The sequence below is a fragment of the Dromaius novaehollandiae genome, chromosome Z, assembly GCF_036370855.1.
Source record: "Dromaius novaehollandiae isolate bDroNov1 chromosome Z, bDroNov1.hap1, whole genome shotgun sequence".
Taxonomy (NCBI): domain Eukaryota; kingdom Metazoa; phylum Chordata; class Aves; order Casuariiformes; family Dromaiidae; genus Dromaius; species Dromaius novaehollandiae.
Genome location: NC_088132.1, coordinates 53,926,188 through 53,952,325, shown reverse-complemented (window position 1 = coordinate 53,952,325; position 26,138 = coordinate 53,926,188). Strand labels below are relative to the sequence as shown.

At 37.3% G+C, this 26,138-nt stretch overlaps 1 protein-coding gene across 2 annotated transcripts in view; it reads right to left on the bottom strand.

Annotated features, from left to right (window-relative positions):
- The window catches only part of LOC112987221 (EGF-like repeat and discoidin I-like domain-containing protein 3), a 262,428-nt gene that overhangs the window by 88,265 nt on the left and 148,025 nt on the right, over positions 1-26,138 (bottom strand). For both annotated transcript variants that reach the window (XM_026106998.2, XM_026106999.2), the window contains one exon: positions 22,266-22,379. In XM_026106998.2, the coding sequence (XP_025962783.1) occupies positions 22,266-22,379 (114 nt within the window). The remainder of the gene's footprint in view (positions 1-22,265; positions 22,380-26,138) is intronic.

The following is a 26,138-nucleotide window of genomic DNA, read 5'->3' as shown; positions in this document are numbered from 1 at the left end:
AATATGTGGTACCAAGTTCTATTTACCAAGCACGAGTTTTTTGTGGATACAGACTTGGGCCCCAGCGGGTGGAGGAGATTTGCATCATTGTGCATCTATTAGTTATATCCTGTATTTCCAGCCATTGTAAATGGTTATGGCACAGAGCACAACCAATCACTTATTTAGGCACGTAAAAACAAAATGAGGGACCCTACAGGATTTCAAAATAATCCTTTTTATTTTCTACTGAATACTCTACAATCCATGCACCTCTCCCTTCCTCATGTATTGCTAGAAATATTTCCTTAAAGAATACAAGAAAAGAAAACTCAGCAGCTTTCCAGTTACGTTAGGAAATTTGCTAATCGGGCACTGTATTTTGTGAAGTTCAGCCTGATTTCAGACAGCTACAGACAGCTCCACCTTTCAAGTTCCTTGATTTTATATTACTTTGATCTGCCTTGACTACAATATTGGAGGGAGGGAGGTTGTGGAGTGGAAAAAACATACCAGATTTAAAGAACTTACTTCTGTGGCAAATGCATTATTTGGAGTATATCCCCTCCTTTTCACTAAGCTCATTTTGGAGGACATGCATGTTTTTGTCACAAGGCAATATTAGTACTAGAAGAACCAAAAATTTTAGAAACAGAATAGATGAATATGTCTTAAACTGGTAATACTACTATTTCCAGGAGCTGTCAGCAGTCCCAGGAAAAAACAGCAAGACGAAGAATATACATACCAATGCTGAAAAATGAGGTTCACCACTTGAAGAGCATATATTCTCCCTCTCTACTGGAGTAACCCAGCTGATGTAAATGCACATTCTCGCAGTCATGCTGGCTGGTGGGAATGCTAATTTCGCAGGTGCTAATTGCACAGGAATTTTTATTGATTTCTTTTATAACTTTTGTTAGATCTTATCAGTAGGAGTGAAACATCTGGATTTGGACCAACCCCAGTTGCTGACTGTTTTGAAGATCTGAACTGATTCTCTGGATTGGTCACAGGAACCAGATGATGAGAGAGAAAGAGAGAGTGTGTGTGTGTGTGCACGCGTGTGTGTATGTGTGTTAACTAACTAGTGCTAATTTAAGGCGGTTCATGACATCTGAAAATTTGTCTGTTCCAAAAAGTTTGAAAAAATATTTGAAAAAACTACTTTCTCTAGCAAGTAGAACTGGAAAGACAAGATACAGTTACACTGAAAGCCTGCATTTTCCTGGCAGATCTACAGTGGAAATCAATGAGATTACATCAGTGTAATTAGCATTCCTGCAAGCCAGCCTGACAATGAGAATGTTCGTTTCCCTCTACAGAGAAGAATATGTGCTTTTCAAATGGCAAATCTCATTTTGCAGCCTAGATACACTCTTTCTGTCTTTGTGTTTTGTTTTCATAAGAACAGCAACAGTTCCTAGAAATGACAATATTACTAGTTACAAGATGTATTCATTGAAATTGAAATTGTTTAAAAACTACTAGCAGCACTAAAATGAATTCTACATTGTGATGGAACATGTCCTTTGGAAAGAATTAAATATATGGGAATATACAATATAATGCTGAAGTGATATGCTAAATATGAGCTATAACGACAATAGAGAACATTAATTGCATGTAAACAACTATTATTTGAATCCAGCTATCCAGAAACTGCAGCTCTCAGCCTTTAAGCTGTTTCCATCTTCTATAAAATGTCTGACTTACTAATAACTGTAAATTTGGATATCAGAATTTAGATCCTGTTTCTGCAAGCCATTTGATGTAGGTATAACCTTATATCCTTGTAAAGCAGCTTTCAGAATCAGAGCTTGAAGCCATGTTAAAATACAGAATTAATTTAAAGGTCACGGACTTTTATTAGGGTGGAAGAGATTCAGAATGAAGATTCACAAAGTAATCTTTGAACATGTGCAGTAAAAGAAGTCTTTCATTACTATAGCTCTGTAGTAAAATGAAACATTGTACCTGTGACTCCATGAAATATTTTAAACATAAATCAAACATGCATATATAGAGATTTTCTACCCCATTATTTTTTATCAACATCTCTTTTCACCATAAAGAGGATACTATTCCAAAATGTTTATATTAAGAAATAGCTAATCAAACAATGCAAAAATAATGGATAAGATTCATCCCATCCAACTTCAACCACCTTAAAGTTAGGTCTCAATTCTGAGCTAGTTGTTTAGGCTCTTTCTATTACCTGTGGAAAGAACTGGGCATCTCTAAACCATGATTTCCATTATTCGATCTCTGAAGTAGGTGTTTGAAACAGATGTGATCCATCCTTTCTGTTTCTACCAACTAAGGAGTGAGCCTAGACCGTTATCTTCAACTTAGTACGTAACTTTAAGAGGCTAATGTTGAGTGAAGTGAGTCAGACAGGTCTTAAAAACACTGAAAAGACATCACATTAAAAATATATAATGACACATTTTTCTGCAAAGACATTTACTAGACAGTTAATATAGTGCGACTTCATGTTTTAAAAACAGATACCAAAGAAGAGATGAGCATAACAGCAAGCAAATAGTTTGCCAGATTTTTGGTTTTCTATTGAAAAAGACAATAATTAAAGAAGTTGATATGACAATTGCTATATGCAATTACTATGTAATTCATGTTGAAATACACATACCAAACCTCAGAAAGCTATTTGCATAGAAATACCAAGCGACTCCTTGCTCTGTCTATATTGTATCTAAAGTTGTAACTGCAGATCCTTTTGCAATCTGGTAAATTCTGCAAAGTCAAACCAACATAGTGGGCTCCAATCTGTGCTGAAATAATCTGACATAGTTCTGTTGACTTCTCAGTAATATTGATTTATAGTGGCTGAGGATTTGGCCCAGAGTAGCTCACTTTATCTGGTAATATACAGTACTATATGAAATAATAATAATAAATAATTTGCTCATTGATTTAGCACTTTTTCTGTCTGCAAGCCATTCGTAAGCAGAACACTTTGCACAACTGCTTGCTGTTCATATTTATCTGGCTAAAGTTAAGTACAAATACATTTCAGTCCCAGTTAGTCACAGTCTTTTAGACTGACACCCGATATACAGATATTCTGTTTGGTTTCCTACACTGTGGCAGACAGATGAGTGAACTTTTGCCTTAAACATTTCTTGGTACATAAGGTGCAAGCAAACCATAACCCCGAACAAGCCATCTGTCCCTGGCAGAAACAGGACTAAGCTGCTGTGACCCCCGAAATGGTCTCCCTGCGACCACCCAGGACACACCGAACCTGTGCTGAACCAGACCACGATCGGGCAGAGACTTTGGGACCTGGACTGTAAATTATTGCCGTTTAGCACAACTTCTATAAAACTTGCTTAGCATCAGTAGCTAAATTTGCGGAAGCCTTAGGCCGCACTCCCTAGTTCAGTGAGAAAGGGCCCCAGAGCTGGTGCAGGCAGGAATGGTAAGGGAGTTACCAGCAGTTTGCATTCCTATGCTTCACACTCCGGGAGGGAGGATGTTAAGGCTTTGAAGTGAGGCCCGCTTGGGTGCCAGGACCCTGGGGAGCAGGGCCTCCTCTCGCTGCTGAAACAGTGCTGATTAGGGAGGGGTCTGGACTATCTCGGGGTCCAGATTATATCCCCTTTGTCTGGACCTTGGGGGATAACACCTACTATCACTGCTGGGGCAGTGCTAATTTGTCAGGGCCTTGAGGGATAAGGGCAGGACCTGAAGAATGAAGACACATCTGTCAGCAGAAACCGCAACAGTAAACAACCTACCTAGGGACCCAATAAGGAGCAGGAGACCCCAGACCTAAATATTACTATTGGTCCAAACTACTGTGTGAAGGGTGGAGAGCTTAGATTGGAAAGTATAATTGCCCAGGGATTTCTTTGTTCGGGGTCCCTCTTCGGAGGCACCCAACTCGAGCTGTAACTAGTGCACGCATGTCATTACAATTTATTTATTTAAATTGCCTTGATTTGGCACCGAACTTTTCAGCGGGAACCTAGGGTCGGACCCTTCTCGAGTTGTAATTACTGCATGCACATCACTAAAACTTACGCCCAGGGTGAAGAGGACCAACGGGACGCCGCTGGATCCATGGGTGGTGATACCGCTTTCTCTCTCTCTCTCTCTTTCTCTTACCTCCCCTTTGCCTTTCCCCACCTTTTCCCCCCACTCCGTGGAAAATAAAGCTAAAAGCTTGTATGATATTTGACCGGTTTTAGTGTCTTAATCTCATCCTTGGGATTGTAATGAAAACCTCCCGATATTGGATCGGGACATACACCAAATTAAAATTTTGCTGTTACCACATGGATAATTAGTACATTTAAGAAATTTGAAGAATTTTCAATTCTTCATTACATCTAAATACAGCAATCACATCTTCATTTTCAGGAGAAGGCAGAGTTTGACTGTCAGTCAAAGAGACTTATTTTCCAGAAGATCCTGTTTTTGCATGCGTATGTAGACCATATATGTAAATGCATAGGCTGACAGACTGAAGAAGAGATAAAGTCTTAACTTACTGGAAGTGCTCTATTTGTTTTTTTTATATTCAGTTTACTTTGGTCAGAGTTGCGCAAAGTAAACATATCGTTTGGAGGTATTATGACATTCCTGTTGTGAAGGACTGAGTCACATATCCCAGCTCATTCTCTGATGAGTTGTCTCCTGGCTTGGCTTCAGTAGTCCAGGAGCACTGATTAGCAATGTTTCAATACAGCTGCACATAACATAAACACAGCAGGCATATTCCTACAAATACATTTTTTGAATGAACTGGCCTCTGTTTTTTTGTTTCTTTTTTTTTGTCAAGGACATTCTTAATGCCATCTCTTCTTCTCTCAGGATCATGAGAGTTTCTTTACTTTTTCCTCACTGGCAGCTCTTGCTTCTTATCCCATCTCTTAATCCATCACTTTTAAACACAAGCAAAGCCTAAGCTTTTTACAGTCCCTCCTACACAGAGAGAGATTTTCACTTGGAATGAGTCCTAAGCAATGCAAGAACTGTGTACAAAACATTGACTTTTTAAACACAAGAATTCTGTAAAACTCTAATATGAATATAAAAGTCACCATTTCCCCAAAGGGATGATGAATACTACACATCTACATTAGCTATAAATCTGGTGATGCTAATCGGATCTTTATCCATAACTAAAAATCTCTAGCTCAACTGAAGGGGTGCTTTAGACTTTAGCTATTCAACCTTCATTGTATGAATTGGACTTTGAGGGTTGTGATGAGCATAGTGTAGCGGGGATACAGCTGCAGGCCACAAGCTGAACTTCACACTTTTCATCTGTTGCTATTTTAATTATTCTGCAGCTAATCAAATTATTCACTTAATCTATGTAGTTCAAGTGGTTTTTGCACAATCCAGTGTTTTGATCTGAATCATACTGAGTAACATGGCTGTAGCAACTCATGTTAATTGTTGTTTTGAAGACTAACCCCAAGGGCAAGGACAAATGAATATTTGTGTTTCCCCTGAAGGAATTTAAAATTAATCAGTACTTCCTCTGAGACACGGTAACAGACCATGTGTCCCTCTTTCTAGTCCATCACTATGTGAAATAAAAACACAGAAATGAATTTACAAAAGCTCACTTTACTAGACTGAAGTCTAGTATAAAAATCTACTTCAGTAGACTTGTAGTACATACAATGTCACTTATTGTTTTAGATAGCAGATAAAAATGTAAAGTCACAGAGGTTATAGCTTCCCAGTGACTCTTAACTACACAATGGAATAGCACATTTTTGCCTGGCCATGGTGCATTTATAGAGCCATTCAGTTCTGAAATCTGGTTAAAAGCACATAAAGCATTTATCTCCATAAGCTTGCTTCACAGAATTAAAACAAAACAAAATGGATTTTCCTGACCTACAAACATCTTTATTATTATTGCTATTATTTCAGAAGTGTGATTCAAAATACATTACTAGCTACTGTGGTACTTGGCACTAAGGTGAAGAATATGATTAATCTTGCTTCATGTCTCCACATAAAATAGCGTATGTCAAAGGCAACATCTTTACCAATTTGCATCAGCAGCAACTAATGAGCACACAGACACTTCCAGACAAGCAAACTTTTCAAATGATGTTATGTTAAGCTTCAAATCTCTAGGAGCTGACATGAAAATGAAGTGATTAGTTAAGTTCCATGCAACAGAAGATAACTTTTCAGACAGTAATGGGAAGAATTGCTACCTATTTGCTGATATTCCCCAACAGAGTAAATGTTTTTGTGCTGATGCAGCATCTCAGCAAATAGCAACACATTATTCTGTTATCATACTGGTCAACACACTTCATATGTGCAAGCAATGTCTTCCTGAACTAATCAAATATAAAGAAATTGAATATTATGTTCTACTTCTCAATAGTGCTATTACTGCTAAGTGACTATCATGTGCTTCCATTACCAAATACTCTCTTCATAACTTTATAGTTAGGTTGTAAGATTCAGTCTTGTCTATTACTTGGTCTATAAGGTTTATGCTGGGGAAAAAGTTAGGCAGTTCTTAGATTGTCTGAGGATTTACAAAAAAAAAAGGCATCAAAAGGGTTTTTGGAGTTTTTTGTCACCTAATAATGACTTGCTTTTTTCCAGTGTTAATGTAGTTTTATTACTTAGTGCTTCTAGAAATTTTGCATAGATGAAGAAACCAGATTCAGAGGCTCTCACTACAGGGATACAATGATAAATCAATGCTCTGCTCTTATCTAAAAAAAAGGTCTTGGGTGCATTGTAGGAACTAGAGAAAGGTGACTCTACTTCTGTGCCTTGTAAGCTTCTGCGTCTATAGCTAAGAACAGGATCACTAAGTACCTAGATAAAGACAATCAAGTACCTAGATAAAGACAATCTGTTGGAAAAGAGCCAGCATGGCTTCTGCAAAGGGCAATCCTGCCTCACTTACCTGTTGGAGTTCTTTAATGGTGGCAATAAACACAGGAATAAAGGGGATTCAGTGGACATAGTATACTTGGATTTTCAGAAAGCACTGGGGAAGGTTCCACATAGAAGGCTATTGCCAGGGATTGAAGGAAAGGTCCTTTTATAAACTGAAATCTAATTAAAGAACAGGAACTTTTGAGGATGAAGTGTCAGCAGTGGGATCCCCTGGGATCAGTGCTGGAACCAGTATTGTTCAGCTTCTTCATCAGTGACTTGGAGAACAGTGTGAATGGGGAAATCAACAGGTTTGAAGGTAGCTTTCTTGATCAAATGCCACTCTGATGGTGAGCTCCAGAAAGACATACAAAAATTGAGTGAGTGGCAAAAGGGTGGCAGATAAACCTCAGTGTACACAAATGGAAGATAATACATCCAGGAAAAAAAGCCTAAACTGTGCCTACACAATACTGAACTTGGAAATGGCAGTTACAACTCAGAATAGAGATCTCAGAGTCATCATCAACAATTCTCTGAAATCATTGGCTCAACATGCAGCAGCAGCCAAAAAGCCGACACAAAGTTAGGCATTTTGAACAAGACATAGAGTATCATTTTGAAGGTATATGAAACTTGTATGACCATACTCTGCAGTTCCAGTGTCTGGAAGGACAGAGTGGAGCTAGAGAAGGTGTACAAAACAGCAATTAAAATGATTAAAGAGATACAGCATCTACCTTATGAAAAGAGAATAAAAAAATGTAGCACTTTTCAGTAGGAGAGGAGAAGGCTGAGGAGGGGTATGATTGAATTTAACAGAAACATGGAGGTGGTAGACAAGGTGAATGCCATACTGTTCATCACATCCCACAATACTAAAACTAGGGAGCACTTACTGAAATTCATATATCAGCTTAACACATATAAAAGAAAATACTTCTTCGCACAGTGGGTAGTGAGTTTCTGAAGTCTGCTGCCCTGCCACAAGAAGTTTCAGGGGTAGATTCAACAGGTTCAAAAAGAGATTAGACAAATTCATATGCAATAGGTCCATAGATGATACTAAAGAGAATAGTCAAGGATGTATCCTCTAATATTCCTAATATAAAAATTGTGAACCTGGAGCAGATACAAGAAGAATAAATGCAAGAAAGTGGCCAAGAGAGCACATGCTCTCCTTAAATAGCATTTGTCATTGCCACTGTCAGAGTCAGGATTGCAGGCCAGACAGACTGTTGAACCATCTGACCCAGTATGATGTTTTTTATGTTCTTATGAAATTAGCAATAAAATGCTAGTGAAATCTAGTTAGGAATCCATTATATTATTCATGTTAATAGCCTATTTAAAAAATGACTCCCCAAGAAAACACACTGCATACATAATAAATAAGTACAGCAGTTCAATTAGGAATAGAAACTAGACTTGAAAAAGCTACTATTTCAGAAGGCATCTCCCTTTAATATAGTTTATAGGCTCTTTACTCGGCATTCTGTAGGAAACTTAATTATCCAATAGCTTAATATTACATGGAAAGAAAAACGTTTGTTACAGGATTGCCAAGAAAAGCGTAGTACTTTTTAAGCTGACAAACTAACAAATAATATTCCCTGTCCTGAAAATCCTCTAAAATAAACATTGTCAATGAAGCCACTAGAAAGCTGTACTTTTATATTGCAGCTGTTTAGAGCAGAGATAGGACATACTAAACAACACCATCCAGTCACCAAAATCCAAGTCTTTTAGCATTTTCCTGTTTCTTCCAATGGAACTTTTAAAATACTTGCATAAATAAAGATTTGAATTTATTGTGGATAAAATCCTCTTACCTTACTTAAAAAATGTCTAGCCATTTAGAAAGTTATAGATTGACTTAGTAACTTTCACATACAGCTATGTAAAGAGATTTATTCACAAAATGATATACTATAAAGGCAAAGGAGAAGTTACCTATCAGCAATACATAAACTAGCACAACTCTGCTCTCAGTGAGAGCCACGAGAACCCACTCTGCTGACAACACCATATTAAGAAATTCCAAATAAAGCTGCATACAAAAGCACTACAAGGTAATTACCACAGACAAGCTGTTTGATTCTTTTGATTCAGTAAAGCAGCAAATATACTACACCTTTGGTTAACAATCTATTTATAACAACTTCTCAAAAACCGTTACTGCTATGGTATAAAAATGTATACATTTCAGTTTAAATTCACAATAGTCCTATTTTTGTCCACAGTGATGGTGCAAAAAAGCTCATATTACCCTGGAAACATGTTAATGCCTTACTTGTCTATGCATCCCTATGCAAAATTTTGCGTGAATTGAAATCTTTCGGATAAACATGTGCCAAGTAATTGCAATGTTGGTAGCACTGAGGGATGCTGACCTGCTACTTCACAGGACTGACAGACCAAAGGAATTTCTGCATTTCTCAACTTTTTGTCTTGCACAAGAGCATCTAATCTCAGTAATACAAAACAAAATCCACTGCAAGGTGGAATATGTGCACTTAAATGCAGTATCTCTTCAGCAAGCATGCATTTGTGACAAAACTAAGAAGAATAAACTGAAGTTTGGAAAATAGAGCAGCTTGACTTGGGGGTTTCAAGAGGTAAGTATAGGTGAACAGGACTAGTATGCATAAGAGAATGATTCAGATTTCTTCTTTATCTGATCAAATTTGAAATCACACTTTATTCATATTCCCACAGAATGCCCCAGCCACTGGTCTGTTGGGAATTATGGGTTGGGACTATCACACTGTCTTCTTACGAAGATGTTCTACTATGCATAAAAAAATGCTAATTGCATGCAAGACCAGAACCTGCTTTTCCTAGGCCCCATCCTTTTTGCTAGGCCCCATCTTTAGGCCACACACGTGCAGTGACCAGTCTGCCTCCCTGTAAGGAAGTGCTCTTTTGTATTATATTCCTGTCTATACGATGGGACCTTCAGGCAGGTGCCCCTATGGTCTAGAGACACCTTTCGCTCTTTGAGGGGTACTTTTGAGTCTTACACTTTTCCTCAACTTTTCATACAGACTAACTTAGGCAACTCCCTACAGAGCAAACTATCTTGGTGAATTCTTTGGGGTCTCTTTCTCTTTCTACTTTGTACAGGAGGCAAAGGTGACACAAATGTCACTAGGATGCATGATGACTGCCAATTAGGCTTTCCATAGGGAATCAAACCCCACCTTTAAAATATGTCATGGCATCTAAGATTAGGATTCTCTGTCACTGAATATCAATACTGAACGGTATCAAAAACCAGAATTACCTTACTACTGTATCAGTCTTTAAATCAATGTGCAGTTGGTGTTGGAGAGATTTAACTTCTTAGGTTAAGGGACTGACCATGCTGCATTTCATTATTAAATAATATTTTATTTCCAACAGTTATATTTGCATGTCTAAGGCTAAGGCACAGCTTTTCAAGGTCCCCATATAATTTGCACCCCAGAGAACCTTGCAGAGAACTCAGTGGGAGTTCTGACATTGACTTCAATACAGATGAGATGACACTGAATGGATCACCTCATTCATTCTGGGAGAGGAATTTAAAATTTGAGGATTGTCCTAATCACGCTTTTTATCAAGGAAACGACTTATTAAGTCAAAGAATGAACAAAAAAATAACACTTATTCAATTTTGCACCTAATGGAAAAATTAAAGATACTGTGAAAAATATAAAAGAATTTTAAGACTTCTTCATGCGTTGACACTGATGGATCCAAGAAGGCACTGTCACTGACTTAATTTTCATAGATTGGAAGGTACAGTACGAAGAAAAGTAGAAGAGGAAGAGGTTTCAGTAAGCACAGTAAAATCTGTACATAACTTCCTGTATGGAAGTTCTACTGCTATCCAGAAGACAAGTGACACTTTTTAGAAACCTTGCAGAAAAAGAAAGAATCACATTTGGACAGAGTGGGATGTGAGGATACAAATTTGCTTGCAAAGTCAAGGGTATACTAGGAAATAATTTTTCCGGTAATATTTGTTTTTCTCTAATTTTGATGTAATGAGAATTACAATATGGTTACTTTTTATGCTATGCTTAAGCTGAAATTTCAAAACATGGATGGGTAAAAATGGATTGCATAAGACCAGGAACAGACTAATTAGGAAAATTAGAATTCAGCAACATGAGAACAAACTGGAATAGAGATATAACTAGAATAACAACAGATATAATATTATAAACTACACACTGAAACTCATATTCAGTGAAGGCATGTAACATAACTATCAACTGTATCAACTACAGACACTTGTCAGCAAAGGAAAATTGTATGTATGAGTAAGCTCAGCTAATTTCATTTCTCTAGCAAACAGACTTCACTGGATTAGGAATGGATCATCATTTTTAAAGGTTTAAAGTTTCACATCTTTTTTGTAAACAAAATTTCTAAGTAACTACAACAAACCGAAAAGCTGCCTAAATAGCATTTATCATTAATAGTAGAAAACAATCACAGATATAAATGAAAAGGGTTTGAACTGAGAGTAACTCAGTTTTTCTCAGCACAGTAATAATCCTTTAAGATAGTTGTGAACTCTGAAAGTTTCAATTACACTTTCCTTTGAAGACTTACTTGCCTCATTCTGAGTCTCAGTTTACATACAGCATGTCAGAAAGACATTAAGCCTTTCTTTTTTGGTATTGCGCTGCTGTAGAATTTTTCATATCTGTTCACCTCTTCATTTATTTTAAAGCGGTGACAGCCTTGACTACATAACACCGTGGCTGCTGATCCACCAAGCTGCAGGGGTTCACCCACCCGGGGCAGCTTTTAGGCTGAAGGCCACTGTTTATGTAGCAGCCTGCAGCCGCAGAAGTATGCCGTTTGCCTCAGATGTCGCAGGCAGTGAATGACTGCCTCTCCAATGCTGAACCCTGAAAAGGCTAAAAAGCAGACTAAGTTGTGATGAACTACATGCTGCTTTTTCTTCTGTATATAATCAACGGTTAGATGCTGGAGATGGTCTGCATTTTTTTTTAAGCCACCAGATTATCTAATGGAATGCAACAAATGAGCATAGTGGTGGTCAGGGGCTAAAATAGATGTAAACTACTAGCATCTCATTCCCCTCCTAGGTGTATTACGCATCACTGCACCAAAGTCTGGAAGAGGAGCGTTGCTGGACTCTCCGTCTGCCCAAACCAGCAGGAGTTGTGAATTTTGCCTCAGCAGGGCATGATCACTGAACAGATTGCATTCCCTTCTCCTTCTGAAAGCTGCAGGTGGGAGCTAGGCTGATCTTGGAGATTTTAGTTCATTTAGGGCTCATGGAACTATGTTTTATTCCATTTTCATTTTAGTTTACATGGATTTTCACCCTTCTCAGCTTGGCTTGAATTTTGAGTCCAAATGAATCTCCAAAATGTGAATCAGCTTTCAAACCTCCCCCTTTTGCAAGGTTTATGCCATACTCACCTGGAATTCTACCCTTTGCTCCATCGTTCACTATAGCAAATGTCAAGGCAGTTTCATTATGAGAAGCTTAGATGGTCCTAGAGACGGTCTTATTCTCTTCCATCATGTCTGTGTCTACCAAAGTGTAGCAACAGACTAAATCCAGCTGACTCAGATGGCAAACCCTCTGTGACCCTCTGTGAGGAATTTATATTATGCAATAAACGACCTATACTTTATAAAAACTAAGCCTTAAAATAAGATATTTTCCAACCGAACTAATAGCTAAAACAGAAAAAATGGTCTTGTGACTTGGCTAGTGGGAACTTTATTGAGCCTGCTGCAGCTGTAAATTGTTCTTTTCATATATTTATAATCATTAGTGCTTTCATTCAAGGTGCTTTTCCATACTCCTAAGGACTTTTTTTTAGTCATAATAACCAGTAATTTTTTTTCAGCTTGCTTCTTCTGGCTACAGTCTGGCTTTTATTTCTTTTTATAGTACCAATTCTTTACCTGCAAATTATTATTCATTTCTGTGAGGAGGACTTGAAAACGAACATGCATTATGACCCATACCGAGCTCTTAACAGCTATAGAGGCTACTTCGAAAATAAGTGTGCTGCAATTTTTTTTTTTTTAAGGCTTAGAAATGTTGAAATATGCATTGGCATAGGCTTTGCCACACAAAAATGCACACGAAAGTTCTTCCTACACAGGAAGAGAGGATATTTTTCTAAAATAAGTTTTTTTTCTCCTCTACTTTTTTGTTAATATCAGTCATGCAGCACATTACAGAAAACGTAGGGTCATCCTGTTTCCTCAGTCTTCAGAAACAAACTGGTGGAAGACAGGTAGGGGAAGGGCATCCTCACCCCAACACAACCTTCCTATCTCCTTACAGAGGGTAATTAAGGGGCACCATGAGTCAAGAATGACACAAAGCTGAAGAGAGACAGATCAGTAGGTGGAAGCAAGAAAACATGGAAAAGATGTCTCTGCAATAAAGCAGTTCAAGCTAAAATGAGATGCTACAAAGTCAAGTTACACATGCTAGAAAATGGGGTTGATTTCATAATGGAGTTATCGACACAACCCAAAAGCTGTACTAGGAGACTCACGTAGCAAGGAGATGATTAAATGTCTAAAATATGCCTGTTGGTCCCAGGAGCTTGTCTGAATATCGTACAAGGAGCTTCTGTCAGAGGACACAATGAAAATTGTACCCTCTACTGCCAAATCACTTTAAGATACTGAGAAAAGAATTTTTAGAGCGAGACATTTCTGTATAGTACACCAGGACCAAGATGAAAACATACCCAAAGGCACAGTACTGCAGACTTTGTTTCAACATCAAATACTGAGAGTTCAGTCTCATTTTCCTATTGTGCTGAAAGGAAAAACTACAATTCTGGTCTAACTAGCAACAGATTAGTTGAGCCTAACTTTGCACACCTTTGTGTCCTAAATGGGATGCCTGGACAAAAAGGGTCTGTAGTGGAAGGGCCTGTCTGCGCTTTGTTGTTTGAAGACTCAATATTAAAAGCATGAGAGTTTGATTAGTATTTTTCACTAGGTCACCGAAATGCCTGGGAGAACATTACATTTTTAACAATGTATTCTGTCATTTCTGTAAAATTTTCTGCCTCTCTGCTCTTTCATACCTATATATTACACAGACATGCTAGCCAAACCATATTCTCAGAACTATATACCCTCAGCAAACCTCATTAGTTTCAGCAAGATCTTCAAGAGGGTTTTGTCCAATGCAGCTATATAAACGGTGTTCCACCCATGCTAAGTTGAAATAGTTAAAAAAAAAAAAAAAGAAAAAAGAAAAAGAAAAGGAAAAGGAAAAAGCATCACCATTACCAGTGATGCACTCAGCTTGTCTTTTAGCATTTATTTAATCTCTTAAATAATTATTTTTCTTCTTATAATAAGTTCAAAAAATGGATGTGACAAATTGCCAAGATTGAGTGGAATTAAATAGGCTAAAATAACATTCAACATGTAAGAATTTTCCCCTCTTGCATTTTCAAAAAATATTTCTAATAAGTTTCTGCTATATGATCTTTCTGTAATCCAGAGGTCATAAATCAATTATTACCATTAAATTTATATTAAATTGATACATTTCTTTTCAGGCACAAGAATTGTTCCATTCTTCCATTTTTGTAGGACTAATCACACTTTACTCCCTAAACCAGCAATGACATCATACGAGTAATAAATCAACTAACCTAACTTAAGTTCACTTAAAAAAGTGAACTAATTTCTTTAAGGGTGATATGCGTGTGCACATATACACACACATATACATATCTATAAATTCTCCTTAATTTTTCCATGCAGCTAGTCCTGAGCTTGTATCCCAAATAATGACAAACAGGAATGTATATGTTCACTTTTTTTGATTTGCTGCATCCATGGCAAACAAGGGGAAGCTTCTAGCTTTTTCTTTTTATTTCCAGCTATTATAGTCTTTGAAGAGAAACAAAACAAGAAACAAAACAAAAATTAAAATAAATTTTAGCTTTGCCTTAGACATGAATTGAAACCCAGTATCTACTCTCTTCACTAGACAGTACCTTGATTTACTTTTTCAGCTGGTGCTAATCTTCATTTCAGACCCACGCTCTGTCCCCTGCCATTTATCTTTGCCTGCCACCCATCCTTTGTATCAGCCCGGTATAAATGTGGCTGTACATTTCACTAAATCAAGGTATTGATCTGGTTGATTAATGATGTTTTTTATTTCCTGGGTCAGTCTTTTGCTGGGACAAATCCCTGGCCTTTTTCAGTGTCCAGCACTGGAGAGGCACAGTGACGGGGGAACATGGCAGCTGGGCATGAGCAGCCACGTAGGCATCAAGACAGAGATGGGCTGAAGCAAGGCTGCTTCAGTTGGCAGCAGGGCTGGCTTATGCCAGTTTGCAAATATTTCCTACTTTACAATGTGGTGCAATGAAATACAGGGGTAGGATTTTTTTGTCCCATGCTCCTACCAAATATTAAATATCTGTCTAGAAATTTCTGAAATTTTAAAGTAGTTACAAGAGCTTACCTATTTAATGAATTGGAAAAACAAGAGAGGAACAGAAAACCTGTTTTGATCAAGTTTAAGGGCACCGTTAATTTGTTCATCCCTCTATGGGTCATCTAATTCTCTTACATCTAGCTTGCGCTTTAACAAAATTTTTAGTACATATTGGCGAGAAGAATGAAAATGAAGAATGTGCAGAGATTGTGACACTGATTACCCACAATGATATGACCAATAAAAAGAAATCAGTCTGCTTCTGATCTCCCAGTGATTTTGTATAGCTGTGATTCTACTCATTTCCATAGACAGCTGTTTGCGAATTATACTAGTGAAAGTCAGGGCTAGTGTTCTTGACAATTACATACATCAGCAGAGTGTAACTTTATAGAACAGAAACTCCAATATAAAAAAGTAAACATATATTTGGACCAACCAATATGCTAACGTACTTCTTCTGTAGTTGGTTTCAGTGCTCTTAACTTAAATACAGGAGCCTATATTTCAAGAAACTTCAATTCTTAATATACAATTCTTCTTTTTTGCTAATCAAAAATGAAAACCAGAATTATCCCAGCAAATATGAAAAATTAGCAGATATCAATGAGAATATTTAACATCTTGAACTATAGAGCATCTGAACTCCTTCACAGCTTTGGAAGTGCTCTTAGGACATCACCTTTTGTCAGCATTAGCAGGTTCTCAGAGGTTACTGGCCTGCGGGATCCCCCCCCATATAAGTTTTTCTAAAGTCTGAAAATCCCAGAAATTCCAGGTTCCTGGTGACAATCTGGACTGGAGTTTCTTTCGTGAGATTACCACACTCCCAGGTTTGTGGCTTACATGAGTTTCAAGACCTCAGTTTTGCAGTAGCTCACTACAAGCTTTAAACCACAACATACTGCAGATTACAAGTGCCTAAAAAATCTCACACTTTGAAACCCAAGTTCCCCAATAGGCACTCAGGAGGTGAGGTGTGGTTGCAAGGGAATCTTTTTAAAGCAGTCTAATGTTCAACAGTTTAATGTTAACTTGACATTTTCACTAGCTGAATTCACCAGAAAGCTTGTTATGAGCTCTAATTATTAATTCAGGGAAATGATATGGTCTCATTTTTATCCTTTTTTTTGAAAATACAGGCTTTTGGAAGATAAATTTTAGCCAGATGCACAGTTTTCATTGCTCATAATTTTGACCATAACACAGGGCAGCTGGAGAAGACCTGTTAGCCAGCAATACACAAGGTATCACACAAGATGCTCCCATAATCATTTCATAGCATGGTTAAGGCCACTTAGATACCTAAATAAAAGTTACGCTCCCCTGAACATACAGCTTTTGTTTCATGAATTGTTTTATTCTTCTTATGCACTTTTGATGCTCCCCTGTCATGTTTGTTTTGCATAGGATTTTTCTGAACCTAAGTGTGGGGGCTTTCCGAAACACTGGGCTGCTGAGTCAGGGTTGGTAGGAGTTGGAGCTGGGGATGAGAATAATAATCATGTCCCAGTGAAGACTGTAAGCATCAAACAGAGAAGTTCAGATAACACATACCTGATGCCAAAAAGTCCCGGCAAATGAAGCCATTCCCTTGGAAACATGCTTAGAAGGGAAATAGAAAAAAAGACACCAAAAGAACCAACACAGTCTGTTCAAAAATACTGTGAAATTAATTCATCCTCCCACACTACAAGTCATGAAAGTAGCAGGTGTCCTGTACTCCTGAAAATGATTTTTAAAACAGAAAAATGTCCAAGAGCCAAAACAAAGAGAGAAGAAAGAAGATTCTAAAGTCACAGCACATCAAAATGATCTGGATGACAACAACTAGTTTGGGAGTACAAGGCTCCATGTAAACAGTAGTCTTGAAAGCCTCTTTATTTTAAGTAAGAAAGACACTGAAAGAAGGGACGTTTTCATTTAAATTAAAAACGCTGCCTTAATTTCCACAGACAGGAAGGCAGAAGATGACCAAGTGCAGTATAAACACATGGTAATGTACTAAAGTACATGCACAGGAAACAAACAAAAATAATGTGAAGGTACACTGCTTAGCAGGATTTGTGAGGCGCTAGACAAATCACACTGGTACACTTGTTCTAAATGTAGTCTCACTACATATGGGTACATGAAATACGCAGAAAGGAGGTTAAGGGGCTGCAGCATATGTAAAAAATATTTACAGTGACTAATTTTAACCACCTCTTCAAAGAAAAAACAAGAGAAATTTTGCCATATGCTTTAATGGCAGCAACACTTAGCAATCAGCAAGCTACAACTCCACAAGCACAATGGTGAAATTAGGTGTCCACTGTAGACAACCTTTTTCTAAAGAAAAATGTGAACAAAAAATATCTGTGGAACTACTCACAAATTACTGCAATTTGCAATCTAGGTTGCTCATGGGAGATTTTAACAATATAGATTTGTACTGAATAATGAAAACAGTCAAACACCACTGAAAGTGGCTCCCTGTTGCCTGCAAGAGAATTTTGTGATCCAGCAAGTAAAAGACTTCAATCTCAGGAGAATCTGTGCTGGAACTAGTACTTATTTATGGAGACTCTAAGACGAAGGAAAGCTGTAATGGAGGTAATCATCACTGATAGCTTGAATTCAGCACAGAAGCAAGAAATAGGTTCAGCGTGCAAGAACAGTAGGATTTTCATCTCCAGTTAGGAAATGCTGAGGACTTGAGAAACCTGGAAAGTAATATGCAAACAATATAGCTTAGTTTTTACTTTCATGGGATGGGAAAAGGCTTTCTCTCTCTCTATCCTGTGGTTACTAAACATCTGCAGACAAATTTGTAAATACCAGATGCTCACTGAAGGACCTCTAAAAGGTTGATAAACTTATTCCAGAATAACTCAATATTTTTGGAAGCCATCAGTGCTTGTGTACTCCACGTTACTCTTACTTTGCCTCATCTCATGTTTTCCAGCAATGAGACACAGCTGATTTTAGTATCACATACTCCTGAGTGGGTACAGATGACAGTATCTAACAAGAAAGGAAGAAGAGTGAATTTAAATCTATTCTGAAAAAACTGAGAGGATAGGCCAGCGCTTCAAAATGAGAAAGATATATAAATAAAACATAAGAAGGTCCAAAAGGAACAGGAGCACTGTTGGAGCATGAGTCACATCAACTAACCAGGAGATCAGCTGGCCCCATCTCCTTTCCTATCTCCTTTCCTATCTTCTGAGACCGTCATGGGCCCTCAGAAAGCAACCCCAAACCTCATCCACTTTAGAAGCAGACACAGGTGATAGTCATAGTAGTTCAAATGTGGTTTACTCTTCAAAGTAATGAGGCACTTCAGTGTTACAGCTGTGCAAATCCTGAAAAGTTCTCTCTACTCTTTATAACCAACCATTCCAACAGAAGGAGTTGCGGCATAGGAAATCTCTCAGTACTCAGTTTCAGACAAGCCTACAAGCCTTTCTCTCCCACTTCAGCTGCACTAGTTATTCAGAGAGGCTCTTGGGATGAGTCAGAAGCATCGTGGGTGGGTGTTTCACCAAACTTGCAGAATCTGGGTATAATATAACCATTTTCACAAATCTGGAAAGTGCTAAACATGAGATAAAACTGAAAGCAAATATTTAGGAGACTAGCCAAGAGAAATGGGCTAAAGTTAAAAAAAAAAAAAAAAGGAAAAAAAGAAAAGACAGAGAGAGAAAATTTAATCTGAACACCAGGAAAAACTCCCTGACATCAAACTACTTTAAGCTGATGAGTAACATGACAAGTCAATATTACAAAGCATCATTATTTGGGATATATCAATCTACATGCAATATTAAAAAATGCATCCTAGAGAACAGATTTGCAACGACAGGAAAATGGACTGCATGACATAATTAGTCTTTTCTCTTTTCTATCTAGGATATTTCACATACTTTATGATGTGGACTAGCAATCCTTGAGCTGTGTGAGGTAATTCTGAGACGGCAATCAGTCATTTACATAATTAGTGTAACAGTATTTAATTACATGATTACTGTAAAGATGTGTAATACTCTAATGGTGTAATTAGAATGTGTAATTACTACATGTAATTACATAATTAGGTGTAATGATATAAAACTTCTCATGAAAAAAATGGATGTACACAACCCCAGCTATAGGAGCTGGTATAGTGCCCAATAATACATTGGTATAACAAGGAGAGTTAACATTTTAATGTCACCTGTGTTAAAGCTAGCTCAAAAGCAGTGAATGCTAAAAGTTTGTGAATTGCACCACAGTGTGAGAAGAATGTGGTGAGGTTCCCACACAGGGGCAATTCATTAATGATCTACTGTGAGTACAAACCTTATTTCCATCCTTAATTATCTGTTATTTATTTATAACTCTTCATATACTTACCTGAATAGTATGAGTACAGAGGGGTATAACTGAAGTATTCAAATACCTGTATTTTACAATATTTTCTAATTACTGATGTAAGGAATGTACTACTTCTCTCTTAATTCTTTATAGCACATCTAATTTTACATTCCTTCTATGTCCTTCAGACACCTGGTAGTTGGTAATTCCACATGCTTGTCCTTTACTCAGAGAAAGTAAGGAACATAATCCTTTTACTACTGCACTGTAGCATTGCTATACCCACTCAATTACCAAGCCACACACACTCTGGAGCTAACAAATCAGCTGTTACTCTCTAGCACATTTAAGAATCACTGTTCTTGTTACACGTATGTAAAAGCAACAATATCTATACCAAAGCAATTTGACTGCTGTTTAAAATCTTATACTTACTATAATTGTAAAAATTTGTTGACACCCAAGAGAATTATCCTTTCAAATATCTTAAACTGTTTTTCTCTATGGGCTGGATGATGGAGTCCTGGGTGACACCTGTGAGCACTTATCTATGGAAGCATTTCTAGTGAAAATAGGTAAGATCAGTAACTGGGTGATTTGCTTACGAATAAAAAGCCTCCCACCGTGACACCTAAAAGACAGGCTACAGGTACCTATTTTGCCATTCAATAATGCTTTACTGACACTAGCAGAATTCTTTAGCTAGTTCAATATACTGGAAACTTATACTTTCTATAGCTCTGACTATCCATTTTAGGAAAAGAGCAAATTGTTCTCATATGATGTATAACCTGAGCAATTTTTATAATGATCACTCTGTAATTTTGTATTATCCAAAAACCAGAAGGGATAAAGCTTAAGGAGATGGATGTGATTCCCAGCAGAATTCCAAATGGCATTTCAATTGCCCTTAATAAATGAAGTACATAAAATGATCCATCAACAACTTTTATATAAAACTTTAACAGAAGTTCATCTTTTTATATCATAAAGTTCTTGAGTCAGATTTAGTAACTAAGTACTGCATACAAATTCTCTAAGGTAGACATCTAAGCATGTAAAAGCTCTCAAATCAAATTTTTACCTACGATTTCTCTCTAGAATTTTGTACACTTTATGTTGGATGCCTCAGTTTTTTTGTCTGTTGTAAATCTGGGAACTCACTGAAGCTACATGAAAAAATTCCTAGCCTATCATTTGCGGTTATTAATCCACCTTTTTTTTTTTTTTTTCTTCCCTGCTTCCCCACACTTCTACAATGTGAACATAGAAAAATAAATTATATTCTTCACCTCTGTTACAGTTTGCTAACCACTACATCATTTATTTAGTATACAACTTGCAACACAGTCTAGGTTTTCCTGCTATACTTATTAGATCTTTCTGAACCTGCTCTTATTTGAAATCACCTTCTTCGAATGTGCATGGCTACAAAATTTCAGGTATTTTGAATGTGGTATCTGGTATAATAGCACAAATACTTTCTTTTTTCTCCATGAGGTACCAGGCCTGACATACCTTGGGACTACATTTGCCTTTTTTCACAACTCCATCGTATCAGCAACTGACAATCAGCCTTGGATACACTAAAACAGATAGGCTTTCTTTTCTATATTATTTCAGATTCATGAGACCCTGTCTGCGGTTATTAACTTTTAAGTTCAGATACCTTGCACTTTGTACCATAGCATTTCATTCTATTTCTACTATTCCAGTTCTAGTCTTTCACATGTGAAGGACTCCTCTGTATTCACAGTGTCTTCTGACTATAGGAATCAGATCTTTACAGTCCACTCATAATCAAAGTTATTAACAAAACCATGTAAGATTTCTCCCGCGAGTCCATCTTCCATCTGTCTGTTTTTGTCCTCCCATTAGGGCAGTCCCTTCCTTGCCCAACAGTTCTTTTATGCAGGGCTATCAAACCCTGGCGAGTAGGAACCAGCACCAAAACAAAAGAAGCTGTTTTACTTCCACACATTGGGTAGATAACCTGCTGGTATTCCCAGCCAGAGTGTATTACGAATAAGAAAAGTTTACGTGAATTCAAAGGAGACTGGACAAGCATTTGGACTATAATGAGGTCTTTTTTGAGGTACTAAATAAATAAATGAATCCAAAACAAAACATATCAGGCCCAGGAACTCCCCTGAGCTGAAAATAGTTGGAGGCTGGAGAAAGCTCCGAGAAGGTGTCATATATTCTTGGCCTGTTCTTACACTTGCTGGCATCTGCTTATGACTACTGTTGAGGACAGGATACTTGGCTAGATGAACCCTTCGCCTGAATCAGTCTTTATATTATTCTTTATGCTATTCTTGACACTATTTGCTTCTTTTCATCTACACCCTAGCTAATCATTTTACATATCAAATATTTCCATGTTAGCACCATATTAGAAAACCGTATCAATTTACGCCTGATAGATTTGATATCATGTATTTCATTCATCTTGAAAAGAATATCATGGCTATTTAAGCATCATCTATTGCAGACTACAACTATTTCTATGCATTATGTGGTTGTTTCTATAAAAGAAAATATAAACATTAAAAAAGAGCTGTAAAATCATCATAATACTTACTGTGTTGGCAGTTTCTTCCCATAAATTCACCCGGACATTCACAGGAATAGTTGGCAACCAGATCTGTACAAATTCCACCATTCTTGCAAGGTTCAGCTTCACATTCATTTACATCTGCAGGAAGCATATAACATCAGGATTAGCAAAGAATTCTAAAAGAAATAAGGTCACGTTTTAAAGCGCTGTAACACAAAGTATTTATATGCCTGATATTAGAAGAAATACGTTCTTCTGTCCATCAAACACTTTCAGTAATGAACGTGATTAAGCAGCGTATGTATCGGGGAGAAAGCCAAAGCAATCTCATATAAATGTAGCTAGTTTCAAATACGTACTAAACTTTTGCAATAACAGAATAAAAAGCTTTGCTTAGGGACTTGCTATGCCACTCCTGGAGGGTATCAGAGCCACAAGTCACAGCTGGGTCTTAAAAAATAAATTAAATTAGTCCTAATAGAGTACTATTTAGTGACACTTGCAACTTTGAGAAATGTAGCTACTTCTCCTTTAGCAACAGATGCCAGTTAAGAGTGCCTCTGAGTTCATCTTAATTCATTAAACATCTAATTGACAAGGTTGCTTAACTGTCTAAAAACTTTCCTTTCTGTGCATGAGTTAGTGGACAAATTGAAACTAATAGCTTGATCTAGGAGCTTGCAAATTTTATTAAATTCCAAAGACAGAAAAGGTGGTTAATTTTATTTGAGTTTCCTTCTTTCAGCACCTGCTTGTCAAATGCTGCGAGAATAATACTCCTCTGTGTTTTTCAGTACGGTAATCTTCAAATATAATATCAGGTTCTTTTTCTCAAATGCAATATAGTATTTTTCAGTCAACATAAACAGACATGTGAAAGATAATGATATCCCATAATTAGAATTCTCAGTCTGTGCATTTATGTTTACTCTGTACAAACTAGAGACTTTGTATGGATATATATATCATTGTCTCCAAGAATTGCATCAATGCATACAATTAAATATTTAAAATACGGTAGCCCACACTAGCTTCATTAAGAATTGCAGTCCTGTTGCATTAGGCACTGTAAACAGTGAATAGGAAAGCAATCTTTAACTTCTACTATAATTTTATTTCACTGAGTTTTGCTTAAGTGCATATTCATTCTGGATGCAGCTGCTGATAAAGCACGCACATGCATAGTACAGAAGTAAGTTCAAATAAGAGGCCACTTAATACCAGAGCTAAACTAGCTGCATTCTTTGGTGGTCCAAACACACTGCAAATTGAACAATATGCCTTATTGTCATGTTGAATCTGCTTCTACCCCTAAATGCACAATTGGTTTGGGCTGGCATATATGAATAGCACAAGTTAAAGAAGATGCTACAAGAATGACTAAACCTGAGGTAACAAGACGTGCAGAAGAGGCAGAATGCAGGGATGTCAGTAAAGTAGCTTGATTTCTGGTAGATAAGCATGCAACTTCTGTACTTTTAATAGGATTCCTTATCCTTATTAGGAATATACAAACAAAAATTTAATGTTTTAATACACACGTCTTGCCTAGATCTTACTGATTTTTGGATGTCTACAGAAAAACCTGTATACCTAGCCTTTCCTGCAGATCTAAAAATCTGTGCAGCTTTTAACTTACAAGCTTTGCACTAAATGAAACAAGTGACTTGTGCGCCTTTTCCTGTTGAATTAAGCTGGGCTGCTGTATGCACCAACAATGTTTTTACTGCTCAACATACAGCTAGCAATGTGTAATTTCTAGCTTTTTTAGTTACTCCATTTAGCTCCCTTAATACTCTGTTAATATCTGTTCCACATACCCACAGTGCTATGCAAAATTAGTTTTTACTTGTACACTCCAAAGATGTATCCTTTCTTTAAGGGTCATTTTTATGCCAAAATTAAACTTTCTGGCTTTGTGGTTTCCTGTATAAGAAATTCAGGAAGAAAAGCCAGTGGAAGTAGCTTTATGATGAAAAAGAAACTATTGTAAGATTTTTTTAAAGCCTTATTGTGTACAGCAGTATAATTAATGTCCTTCACATGTGCAAAATAGCACTGATGCCTATGACTTCCTTGACGATGTATTTTATCCCATCAAGAAACAAACTGGCTTAAGAATAACCCAAAGCACAAGAATAGCAAGGGTACCTGAAAAACTGTATGAGCAATGCTCATTTCAGAAGCTAAATAGTTTCAGAAACTAAATGACAGCTACATTTCAGAGTATACAAATAATTTACAATATGGTCCTGCAACCACCCACCTATTTTATGCAAAACCACTATTCGAACCCAGATGCACTGGATATATGTGGCTCTGCCAAGATTATGTCAGGAAGACATCTGTTTGTGATTGAAGTAATACATTTAAAACACAGCATGTGGGTTATTCCATTTCATGAAGTGACGGGCTCATAAGATTCTGCTTAGAGTATAGGTATCACAGAACAAATCCAAATGTCCAGAATCTTTCCTTTACTTCTGCTGAGGAAGCATTAGGTTTTGGGTATAAAGGAAAAATCAGAGAGGAAGTCAAAGTACTGATGCAACAGGATATCCCTTACCAATTTCCCATATATAAGAGCTGGTCAAAACTTTTTGCAAACTTTTCAGTAGGCAGGTGTCTTAGGTTTTACATGGAGTTTCATGGAAGTCTGAAATCTCAGAGTTAAAATGCATCCCCAGGTTCCACCTCAAACTAAGGGTTATTTTAATGAAAGGTTTTTATCAGAAAGTTCTTTATCTAACTTTGTAGTCAAAAGATAAGCCTAAGCATTCAACCCTTTTAGAGTATACTTATACAAAGCGTTCTGCTCATGGCAGGCTTGATCTCTGTTGTTATTGTTTCCTGCCATTCCTTACCCATGTGCCTTTCCTGTCCTTCCCTTACCTCCTCATACCAGCAGAATAGCTTGCTTGGTCTCTATATGGCTGTCCCATGAAACAGTTTACATTCTTTTTTGTGTCCCAGCACAACATGATCACAACCTTCAGAGCAGCCTCAGCAATCTCCTACTCATCTAAAGCACATAGCAGCCATCAAACATCACCCACTGATCAGACAAGCTAAAAAACACTAGCTTACTCATATACTAGCAGCCATGGACAACAAGTCCATAAATGCTAGAAGGCAGGAATGTACCCTTCAACCTGCCTAAATCAATGGCCTGCAGGTGCTGAAAATATATGGAGAAAGGATCATAGAAACTGCCCAGGTTCATGTGGTCTCGCTAAATAGCCTCCTGTGCCTCTTCCTCAGAGATAACACCAGGCTAGATGGACCCCTGCTCTGGCCCAGTAGGACATTTCTTACTCTCTTCTGAGACCTAGCTTTAGACCTCTCTAAGCTAAGCTCAGATCTAGTTAAAGAGGGGCCAAACATACAATTACACTGAAATGACATCAATGAGCAGTACTGAAGTTTGTTGCTTCAGCAAGCAGTCTGAAGATAACTCCTTCACCATTACAATAATTTGTGTAATTATCCCATCACACTGCTTTAAGATCCTTTATACCCAACACCTTCATAACATTTGGGGGGGGGGGGGGAGGGTCACATCATCAACTCATAACAAAAGGTAACAGTGCCTCTTACCTGAACATTTATAGAGCTAGAAAATACTAATTTATTACATTATTTCATCAGTTGTATTTGTGCAACTTCAATTATACCTATTGTAAAAGCTACATTGGGTTCCAAGGCGTTTTGTGTATTCATAGGACAATATTTCTGTACATGATTTTCTGCAGCATCAATTTTGCAAACAAAACAAGGAGCATGAACAAGCTGGTGACACATACAGCTAGAAACTAAATTTTTAGAGGAATCATTGTATCTGTTACTCTAGGTGTGTTTTGTGAAATTAACTTCCCAATAAATATGGACATGCTTCTG